This window comes from Channa argus, chromosome 22, assembly GCF_033026475.1.
Source record: "Channa argus isolate prfri chromosome 22, Channa argus male v1.0, whole genome shotgun sequence".
Lineage (NCBI taxonomy): Eukaryota > Metazoa > Chordata > Actinopteri > Anabantiformes > Channidae > Channa > Channa argus.
In genome coordinates this window covers 3,381,845-3,393,895 of record NC_090218.1, presented here as the reverse complement: position 1 = coordinate 3,393,895, position 12,051 = coordinate 3,381,845, and the positions used below count along the sequence as shown (strand labels likewise).

At 39.3% G+C, this 12,051-nt stretch overlaps 1 protein-coding gene across 5 annotated transcripts in view; it reads right to left on the bottom strand.

Annotated features, from left to right (window-relative positions):
- cadm1a (cell adhesion molecule 1a) overlaps positions 1-11,755 on the bottom strand; it is a 322,140-nt gene extending 310,385 nt beyond the window's left edge. For 4 of the 5 annotated variants that reach the window (XM_067491839.1, XM_067491841.1, XM_067491842.1 and 1 more), the window contains exon 1: positions 11,617-11,755. In XM_067491839.1, the coding sequence (XP_067347940.1) occupies positions 11,617-11,689 (73 nt within the window). In that variant the 5' untranslated portion in view covers positions 11,690-11,755. The remainder of the gene's footprint in view (positions 1-11,616) is intronic. The other variant, XM_067491840.1, reaches the window with a different exon arrangement.
- Positions 11,756-12,051: the final 296 nt, after the last annotated feature.

The following is a 12,051-nucleotide window of genomic DNA, read 5'->3' as shown; positions in this document are numbered from 1 at the left end:
TCATTTTTAAGTATATGACCAATAATCACAAATGAAATTACATTCACGAATATAAACTAATGCAGACAGTCTTAGTTTGAGGAGATTTCCACCACACTAACGTGCTGCCTTCACAGTCACAGCTGCTCATTCACCTTATGGAAAAGCTGATTTAAATGGATTTTAATTGCACTCAGGTGGCAACAATGTTAGATCCATGGTGGATTATGAGTAAGAAAGGTTACTTTTAGGCTGCTTATAAATGGATTAGGGGCCATGAAACATATTTAAAACGGTGTGCTGTGATAATATCAAATAAATGTTACAATGAGTAACTGAAAAAGCAGCAATGCTGATTAATGAATAAGCAGTGCAAACAAAAGCTTGCTTCTATCTGAGCCCAAGAAAGTTTGACAAAAACAGACCTGTGAAAGAGGTTCTAAAGACCTACAGGTTTGATTATATAAGTTGGACAAATGTTTTACTCTAAAGTTGACAATGTAGCACAAGTATGGATTTTATGGCACCTGGAATTCAAATACTCCTAGTCCTGTCAAAAATCTATTGGTACCAAATTTATAGCTGACCATTCAGACTGATAAGTGAGCCGTCTTAATTGCGATCATTGATTGTGCTTACATACACTTATGCAACCTGGTTACTGGAAACCTGTGACTACAGTGCCTTGCAAAAGTTTTCATACCCCTTGATTTTGATGCATTACACACAACAGTAAATGTATTTTATTGGGATTTTATGTGATAGACCAACAAGTGGCACATAATTGAGAAGTGGAAGGAAAATGATCAATGGTTTTCAAAATATTTTACAAATAAATATCTGAAAAGTGTGGTGATTTAACACTTTTCAGAAGTCAGCAATTTTCAAGTCTTGCCACAGATTCTGAAATGGATTTTGGTCTAGACTTTGACTGGGTCATTCTAACACATGAATATACTTCGACATAAACCATTCACCATTTAGGGTCGTTGTCCTGTTGGAAGGTGAACCTCCATCCCAGTCTCCACCCCAGTCTTTTGCAGACTAACAGGTTTTCTCCTAAGACTGCCCTGTATTTGGCTCCGCAGAATGCGCTGCTTTCCAAGTTGCTATTGATCTAATTTTATTCAGAATTTCCCCGCCGTGTCTACGGCCTTTTGCTATACGCACGCACTGCTAGAGAAAGCCGATTAGAAATCTCTATACAGATATATAGGGCAGAGAAACTGGCTTTCTCTGGGAGAAATGTACCTGGGAAATATCAGGACTCTATAATCCCCTAGCTAGATTTCTGAAACCAGCTTTTCTGTTTACATGACAGATAAGAAATCAGTTTTCCCAAAAAGGCAACTGTAACCTGGTGACTTAAGTGCACGTAAGCACACTGGGTAAATGGTCTTGAGGCCTCTTTTAAGACCAACTATAAACTTAGCACAAAAGCACATTCTTCCCTGCCTTATGTCTGATATATATGGAAAAGATGGGAAAAGAACCCTTTCTGAACAGTAATGGCATTATATAGCTTTCAAGAAGCACTAATAGAGCCTTCTTCGCTACAATTACCGGCCAATCGTTTTGGTGTGGGAGGTAATATAATTCACAGTACGTAGAGCAAAGCACTATCCTCCACTAGTATTGTTCAAAAGGTCTCAGTTGATATGGAGGATGTACAGTGAGAGGAACACACTTAGTGGCGATGCACTGTAGGCGTGGGTAAGACATTGACAAGCTTGGATCATGAACTACTGAAGTCACTGTATGGAAACTGATAATGTCCATTCTTCTTTTGGTCAATTAAAAAAAAAAAACATTTCTGGATGTAATACAACTTTATATTAACTATACTTGTAAAGTTCTGTGGGTGTATTTGGCAACATCTACCTCCAAGTAAAGAAAATTGAATCAGTGATCAATTATGAATGTATAAAAAAACCTTGCCACGCTAAGTAAACACTGGTTTGTAGCTACTGCATTGCACAGATTAAGAATGCAACATTTTTCCAACTTCACAGACACTGCTATCTTGCAGGTATTGCATCATCATAACTGGTAACTCAAAGGAGAAATGTTATTCTCAGCAGTAAGCAATGTAGAAAGAATTAGATGAGCCTCACATGTCAGGTCAACTCTGCAATGCCAGACAACCAATCAATACGCAGACAGTTTGCTAGACTCGCAGCTTCTCATCCTCAAAAAAATATATATTCTTATGCGGATTAACTGCTCCTTCACCCATTTTCATTTTCAGTCGAGAAGGTATTAATCTGACAGCCAAGTGAAGCCCAACAAATACTACACACTTCAAAGCAGCAGGAACCGCTTTGGAAAACCGTCCAGGTTCAAACATTTCCTCTCATTTCTATTTTCTGTTAGAGACACATACCCTGCCCATGGTGTTTTAAACAACTTTCAGTAAACCCTAGAGTTGCTTATTGATGTTCCAACTGAAGGTTTTAGCTCATTTAAGTTGCACCCACTGCTTAAGCCAAGCATGTTAGGGCTGAGGGAGCAGGTTGTGTTATTTTGCAGACCCACCACTCAGATACCATCTATCAGTCATTACTTGATTATTATTTAATGACTTTTTATGTTTCCACTACAGACATTTGTCTCCCTCTGCCTCATTTGTTTAGATTCCAATTCGTCACATCCTACTGTAAGTTTTAGGTCTTTAACCTCCTACACCGTGCAATGTCTGCACCCTATTTGGTCTGAAGTTAGTAGCTGAGTACAATAACAAACATTACTTATAAAAAAAAGGTACTGCGCACACTGTTACTGTTACACTCTCAACAAAGTTGGATGATGAATAGACGGCAATTTCAGCTTTTCATTCAGACCAATGACAATGTAAAGTGTCCTGGATTACAAACTTGTCTATATAAATAATGTGTGAGTTTATAATGTGCAAGCTTATAATGTGCAGGCATTTTTCTCAAGCTCCTCTTGGTGGACAGACTAGTATCTGTACCTCCTACAAGATGTGAACTCTTACTAAGTGCTCGCTGGATGTGAGTGCTGGAGAAAAGAAGATAGAAGAACTTTCTCTTTGGTAAAAAAGTAAAACCATCATACAGTACAATACAATTAATTAATTCTGTGATCACAGTTCACTGGAGTTCATCACTGGTTTTCCTCAGGTGTTAATCTGTGGCACTTAAAAGAAATGTACGCCATCAAAAATTCAGCTGTGAGATCCCATGGAGTTATTTAAACATTCATAGTCATTTAGTGTTATTATTAGATAGGTATTTTTAAGCAAAAGCACAAGAGGACACATGTACATCTGACAGATCAGAGCCCGATGGAGAGCAGGGGCCTGGTTGTTCTATTTGCTGAATATTGTTGTTTCCAGGCGCTGGTTAATTTCACTCCACAACATAAAATAACCCAAAGGTATAATTTTATGAGATAGAAGCCTAAATTATATGTAAAGTGAGATCACATGATTGTTGTGTTTGAAAGTAGAAATGCTTTTGCGGTTTGGTGAAATAACATCAACAGCTGGGTTATTCTGTAAGAACCTACGCAGTCTGTAAACTGAAATACCAAGCACAAGGCAAATAGTTACAATAAAATCCTAATAAATATAGAGCTACCAGGCAATAAGCAAATCTTTTCACAGAAATACTAGATTTTATAAGGCCAAACCACATAGAGACTTGGACTGCAGCAGCAAGCACAGCATTCTACCAAAGGTGCTTTGTGAGTCAGGAAAACCCAGTTGTGATTAAACCTCTTTATAGTGTTCATCTGCTGCCAAGTTTACTCTTCAAAATGTTGACCAGACTCACCGGGCAAAAGACTGCATCTGATGCCAAACTGCTTTCTAGTTCACTTGCTAGGTAACTTGAACAGGAGCTAAGTGAGTCAAAAGGAATAAAAAAACCAAAAAGGGCAACATAATTCTAACAATAAATAAACATAACTTTATTTTTTTTATTGCCTCAGATATTCTTTGCTTTGGACAGGAACATGTTCAAACCCACTGTTGCCTCAGGATGCTAACGTTACCTACAATAGAACTTTACAGGTTACTAGAGCTATGATAAAGTGGGAACTAAGAATCAAGAATCCCCTGTAACATAAACCCTTCTCGCTTAAACTGAAATGCAAAAGTTGTGCCAAGTAAAGCCCAGAGTGGTTTTTAAAGTGTTTAACTAAATATCCTATACTCGCAATAGGTGTTCCTCCCTGACTTAGAAACATATCTGTTATTTAGACTGAATTATGACTACTAGAAAATAACTAGACAATATTTGTTGTCTTATAATAAAAAAAATTTTTTTTACCAAAGAGGATTACAATAGTACAATGATAATGGACACAAAAGGGTACTTCACAAGCTTTCAGTCTACAATTTCTGTAACAGGGAGGGGAACATTGTTCTTTCCCAGGTAAGAATTTTCCTCTGCAACATTCAACTAGGACACACACACAAAAAGATGGTGCGTTATTGTGTAGCAGTTGTCTGGCATCAGTGCAGAAAATATCAGTCAAGACAGTGTTACAATAGATGAGACAAAGGACAGGAACTGAGCACAGTGGGGAGATGTGATCCATGGGAGACAGTGTAACAGCCTGAAGGGTCTCATCACAAGCAAATTCACTGAAATGTAATACAAGCTGGAGTGTTATGTAAAATGAAAGATGGGAGAAGTGAGATCACTCAAGCCTTCTGTGCTGTGATGGCTAATGCATACCTGTATTGTATTCAGAAGGGCATTCATTTCCCCTCTGATGATTACAGTGGAACACCAGCTGTATTGTTTATTTGGTTGAAAGCACAAATGATATGCATTGATTCCTTATTCATTCATTGTATCTATGAACGCAAGCAAAATGGGCCCAATTATAGCCAGCAATGTCTCCCTGTGTCTCCACAGCAGAGCAAGATGATGAAGGCCTCAAACTGGGAGGAAAGGAGCAATCAAAGGCTGCTTGTTGTCTTTTGTAAATTCAAAAACTGAAATGGAAAGCATTTCTTGCTGTGACTGACAATGGTTCACTTGGGACTTCAGATTAGATTAGTCAAACTCATGCATACACACACACACACACACACACACACACACACACACACTGAGACTTACAATTTCTTACTGCCAGTGCATTTATATTCACCTTCCACTAATGTTCAAATTACTAGCGATCAGTAAGATGTTCCATGAAAACAATGAAAATTACATATTTTTATCATCGTTTTCCACTGATATTATTACTCCCAAGCTACCATTAATGAAGCTCAACATTTCCTGAAGATTCTTCACATTAAAAGCTTATCAGAAACAGAGGGATTATGCCCATAGGCTAGTGCTAGACTTTTAATGTGAATTTTACCGAAGATACTTTAACAGCATTTCAAAAACAGGAAAGGGGAAATATGACCTCTGTTAAATAGAAACTCAAAACACAGCCGAGTTGTGCAGTTGCCAGTGTTTGGTCAGGATAGCTTCCATGTGTCAGAGACACAGGGAAGAGACACCTGCCCAAGGCTGCCCCCTTGACATCGCCAGGGCTCCTCCTCGTGTTTCACAATAAAAGGCCAGGGTTGTGTGTCCTCGTTTCTCAGTGAGAAAGAGTGAAAACACCCTTTTAAAATGGATCTCACTCTAGTTTGAAGAAAACGTGACAGCCTACTGATGAGGTTGTTTCAATAGTTGACTGGGTGATTGAAAGAAGCTGTGGTATGCTAATTTTAAAGTACCAATCACACATAATGACATTAAAATAAGTAAGTCTAGGCTGCACTTGTGTGTGGTTTTGACATTGTCAGAGTGCAAGAAATTAAATTAGAGCCCAGGCTGCTGCAGTGGCCGTCATTACTAAATAATGAGAGATCCTATATAGCACCAAGGCTACAGTATGACTGAAGCATAAAACAGTTGTTCTCAGGTGTCCTGATGGTAGGATGGTTTAGTTACCAAAATGATCAGGAATTATGCCTAATATTGATGTGAGCCATGATGTGAGTTGTCAAGATAATTTTACTAACTGCAGTCTCCCAACTTCTTCAGCAGTTTAATTATTTGTTAAGCTAGTCTCCACTTGTTAGTACAGAGACGCTACAGGACTTCAACAGACAAGACTCCTACAAGTAATGTTAAAAAAAATATTTGCATTCACCTCAGTAGCCTTATGTGCATCAACATTATGTAAATCTGATCATAAATATTCAAGCATCTGTTGAATTTGACTCATATCACTTGTTTCATATTCTGTACAGCACAGTCTAATTTGATACCTAGGCCAGCAGGCTATTTTCAATAGAATGGCAGATCGTTGCCCCCCCCAACTCCTCAAGAGATTTGAAATCAGAGGGCGCTTACTTGACATCCTATCAGTTGGCAGCTCAATAACAAGTAGCCCATAAACCTTTTTTCTCTCTTTGATTACACTAAGTGCACAGAGGCCAGATGCGACCCAGCCCAGTCATCTGCTGTCTTGCCAGCAGAGTAACTGTAGATTGGCGGAGCAAGAGGAGGGGGGGGGGGGGTGGTCACCTGGGGTCCCCTCCCTTCAGGAATAAAGCCATTGTTCTTCATTACAGCTGGGGAGGCTTCCTGGGTGAACAGACAGAGAAGTCCATATCCACACATGTTTTCCATCATCCAGGCTCCAATAGCTTGACTCAGAGGCAAACCACATTGTACAAGGATTCAAGTGAGTCGGACCAAGTCTGATACAGTAAAGGATTTTTTGTAGGTGAACCTGCCCATAGTCAATGTTTACTACAAGTGCAAGATAAAAACAAAAAGCAATGCTAAAAGTTGTTAGGATAGAAATAATATATTAAGATAGTTACTTATGACAGGGCAGAAAAATACAGTAAAACAGCCTTTTGATCATTGCAGGACACAAGACTCTCTTAAGAATGTCTTCTTAATCATATTAGACGTGTGGTGACATCCTCTTAAACAACCCCTCCACCATTAGTGTGATTTGTCTCTACCCTCCTATCTGACCGACTTTTTGTGGAAAGAGGCCCCTATGTAGGGGAGCAGTCATCTGTTAAAATCACAGCCCTTGAATAATCACAAATTTTCAACTACTTAAACCTCAAAACCTCTAAAATAAAACTTTGCAATCACAGTAGTTTGGTTAGGATTAGGCAAAGAAACATCACAATTGGGTTATGTTAAGTCCTAATTAAATTGATAAGGTGTTGTCAAATTGTTTGCATTTGCTTCAGTTATCTGATTTATCACTTGACGTACATCAAATGACTGGTTAGAAAAAAGCAACAAACAGTTGTTTGATTTAATATTTCTGAACCTCCTTTAGCAGCGACATTTCTGTAACCAATGCCAAAACTATACTTTTTATAACAACCCCCCACCCCACCCCCCAGGGAGCTAAGCAATAACTACCTTAATAAAATACAAGATCATTTTAATCTACATTAAAAGCAGGATGTTTTAATCTGGTTCATTTTAAGAGAGACTAACATTATGAATTTAAAAAAAACTTAATTAACTAAAGAAGATTGTTTCACATAAAGAATTCACAAGGGGGACTCATCCAGACAATGCAACTAATGCTACACCCATTCCCAAACCAGCAGGAGTCTATTGAACAATGTCACTCAAGCTATTATAGTAAAAATTGATAATATATTTAACGTGTAATTATTTCATGTTGTACTAGTACAGAGCAGTAAGAATGACTAATTTTATTAGTACTCTAATCTTAGTTAATAAAGAAGTAAACCAGGTCTAAATGTACTTGCTTCTGTCATTGATAGGGAACATAATTCAATAAGTAGGCTGTTAAAAAAAAAATACCCTTCACATGTCTAGTTAATGACCTTCTCACAAGACCAAATGCTGAGAGAAATGAAGGCAAGTCATCTATAAACTTACCATACCTACAGCTGTGAACTTATCTTGGTGAAGTCACACAAACACATTATCTTCTTGCATATGCACCTGCTTTCACCTGGAGGTTCTCCAAAAAGCTTGTTTGATGAACTCAGACAGGAAAAGTAGTCATCAGGAGCGGCGATATCACAATTTATCAGTGGCACTGGGGAAGGCTGTTTCAGCTACACTAGAATCCTCTCTCAGAAATATACAATAATGTACCTACAGTATGTTAGGAATGTTTCAACACTGACACCAGTGGCAACATGAGCGACTCAGACTGACTTAAATTTGAAGTGATCGTTGAATTGTAAACTCTGGGTTAACAGTTTTCACTAAACACCGGCTAAGGAATACACTGCACTGTTACACCATTGCATAACTTCATATATATGAAGACAGAGGTGCTTCTCACAATACCTGATTGATTGCCTAACCAAGTTTTCAAGTCTCAGCAAGCTTGTGGTCAGACTGTGCTGTGTTAGCACTCTTTAATAACACTTGCAAAGCTTCATGCCTCCAGTGCTGTACAGTAAGTGTATAATTTGCATTACAACTGGACTGTTTCTATACAAAACCATGAAGGAAAAATTGTAACAGAATGCAAGTTGCATTGCATTTCTAATCATTACAGGGCATGCTGGTATTGGGTTGAAGATTATTCTTCCATCTTCCCTGGCAAAAATCTAATTAGAATGCACAAATCTATAAATAAAGAAGTGATTACAGACTGTGAAATTGGGCAGAGCGTCTAAACGCAAAAGACCGCAGTCACAATCAATTCCATGTGCAACTATTTGTTGAGTCAATGCATCAGTGCAATTATTCTCTCATTGTGTGCAGACTTAATAAAAATACAAACAAATATATAAATGTTAATACATCTCTGTGTTTGTATTGATAACTCGGGAATAATAATCTGCATGTAATTACCACAATAAAATCTGATTGTTGATTTCTTGATTGGCTTAAAATATAGAGTTGATCATCTCAGTACTCGGTGCAAGCCTTTTATCGTCAAAGAAATAATAAAGTCATCTGCCAATTGTTGTTTATTTGCATATACAAGAACTTTATGAAATATTATGAGCACAATTTATGATTTGTTGAACCCTCAACTTTTAAATTTCCTTTGACATTGCTCAGTCAGTCATTTGCAAAGAATGAACGTTATCTCCAGAGGTACACTCACAATGAGCCCACTAAAACAAGAGCAATGCAGTCAAAGGCAGTGGACTGTAAATAATTTCTCATAAGTCCATTTAATTTGCAGCACTTGAGTGATTTGATGACAGTATAAGCCGTGGCAGTTCTAGTTTTCATAGTAATGGCAAGATTGCGGTCAGTTCTTAATGGCTCCAGTCCACCACTGCCACCATCTTACCCTACTCCTGTGGTACACACACGGATACCCAACCTGGCAAAGCTCGGATTCTTTTTTTCCCCAAAACACTGTTAGGATCCATCTCCATTTACATATATTTTGTTTTTAACAACACACAGGCGTTAATTATTATAAAGAGTACATTATTTTTAAAAATGCATTACATTGTTCTGTTATGCATTGTCTGGTGTTGCTGCAGCTGTGTGTAGTTGGGGGGAGTCGGACATAAACAAAAGGGGTGCAACTGGCACCCCCTGGCCACCACCCAGAACCGCCCCTGAGTATAATGCAGGCTTGTGTGCCAAAATGGAACTTATAGTTGAGGGGAAAATAATTAAGGCTCATTTCTCTCCTGAATACACTCCAGTTCTTACTCTGATAACAATAACTTCCATTTATTTGTAATGAGGGGGGGAAAAAAAACATCCTCCATTCATCCTGCGTGGAGGTAAATAATTGATATGCTTTGTGCAAGCAAGCCCTGAGCTTTGTTTCAAATCAGTGGAGCCATTTCCATGAAAGTAAAGCAATGCTGTCCACTGTCCAAAGAACAACAAAACCATGTTTGGTTTGCTGAGCTTTATGGGATTGCTTAACTGAGTTGTCGCATGAAGAAACACATTATCACTGTGCATTCCTTTTAATGGATAAATCATTGTACTGGATTAAGCTTGCTAGATAATCCACAATGTGACAAGCATGCACATCTGTCTCCCTGTCTCCCTTATCATTAGAAGCTCCTACTCTGCATTAAAAAGGTTTAAATTCTTATGAGAGCAGTTTTACACTGCATAACTTTAAGTTTGCAATCGTTCGTGACAGCTGATTTTTACGTCAATAGAGATTAGCAATAAGAGGTGGATGCAGCGCAGCAGCTGGGATGAAATTTACCACAAAGCCGTAGTTTAACCAGTTATATAAGTGTGTTTGAACGTGTTTCCAGTTTTAACAGCATGAGCGTGCTTGGGGGGAAAAAGGGGGGGAGGCTGCTTTGCCCCAGCAAGCCCACAATTTCCACATCTTCACTGTATCCATGCGCAAATAATCCCGAACCGAATGAGCAATTCTCCGGAGTACCGGGCTAAACACAGGGATCACAGAATACAAAACGTCCACTGGGTCCTGACAACAATAACAACACTTTACACCGTCTTATTACAGCGGTGAATAAACGTGTGACTGTGTGTGTGTTCATTCCGCATCCCGCCAACTCACGAAGATCTCTCCCATCACCCATGGCTTACAGGCTACACGCGTAAAAAATCGTGTCGCAGTTATCGCCCTCACCAGCTTTGACTCGATCATATCCGCTTCTTGAAAGCATCTGACACAGATTACTACAAAGCCCCGATGTTGCACGATGGCACTGCAAATCCAGTCACGATAGCGGGATAAACACAGCCCGGAGCGCAGTGGGAAACTCAGGCAAATTAATATTATCTTGTTTACCAGCAAGAGTTTGTACGCTTTATACGGTCATTTAGGAAATACTTTGGGCCACTCTTTAGTGCGTTTCGTTTCGGCTCACATCAAAATCATCAAGAAGCACTGGTTTGTTTTATTTTTTTTACTTTTATACCGGGGTCGCCCGTCTCCCAGTGAAACCCAGCGACATGACCGACAGCGAACGATTTCCTAAAACTTGCCATTAAATGGAAAAATAACTGCTCTCTCGCCAGCCGTATTTGCGCCGAATTTGGTAAAGGACACAGCGTTGCGAATCGGTCTTGGGTAACTTTCTACTTCGTGAAACTCTTTGACTCCGCGAGCTCGAAGTAAATTAACACAAATCTGACTGGAGTTTGCGGTGCAGCGTTTCCTCGCACGCTGTCACGGCTGCTGCATGTGCTCCTTCAACGTACTGTTCTGTGATTTAGAGTAGTCCGAGCTCCGTTCGGAACGACACGCCGCAAAAGTAACCAGGACACCGGACCGGCCGAACAAACATCCTCGTCCGCATGTCAAATGTCTTTCGCCGCGTGTCCTGGTCGATTAAACACCGCATTACTGTTGTTACACTTACAGAACTGGCAACATTTAAGAGTTGCCAGCTGTGTAGCGGCAAAGCGATTTGTAATGGTGAGCTGACAAAAGTGATGTAGCCTTGTGTTCCGACACAGCCCTTGTGTAGCACCACCAATATACAAGTCCGACATACACATATGTGCTCTTTCTAACCAACATTTCAACTTTAAACACAGTTGGGGGGGTTTCTTACAGTACAATAACAACATCAGTCATCCAAACGATCCGCCGCGCTCGTTCACACACTGCTCAGTACGCTGATGAAAAAAAATAATAAAAGAAAAATCACACTCCTTCATCTACATCCACGGAAATCTGAGGGGGGAAAGTGTGTATTCCATTTGGACATCAAAGAAAAAGTCCTACCTTTTTGAAGAGCCGCTTGAAACATGAATAAAAAGAGAATAGTCGCGAGAGAGCCGCAGCCAGCGTTCGCCATGTTGGACACCTGCTTCAGTATGGAAGAGAGAGGGAGCTTCACCTATAGCTACAATGGGACTCAGTTAATGAGATGCGAGAAAGGGAGGGTACTGGTTATCATATTCCTTTAATTCCTACTGATTAATCGTGGGTTTTTTGTTTGTTTTTTTTCCATCTAATGAGTGCGTTGTATTTCACAACTCTTGCTAAGACTAGAAATTAAAACTCTCACAGTTTCGTGCAGCTTTTTAGAATAGGCTTTGCTGCAGGGCTGTGAGTAAGGAGGGTGGGTGTGAGTGCTTTTGTGCATTCGATAATTATGCTCTTTTGAAATAAGGACATTTTAATACAAGTTTTTGTGGGGGAAAAAAACATACATTT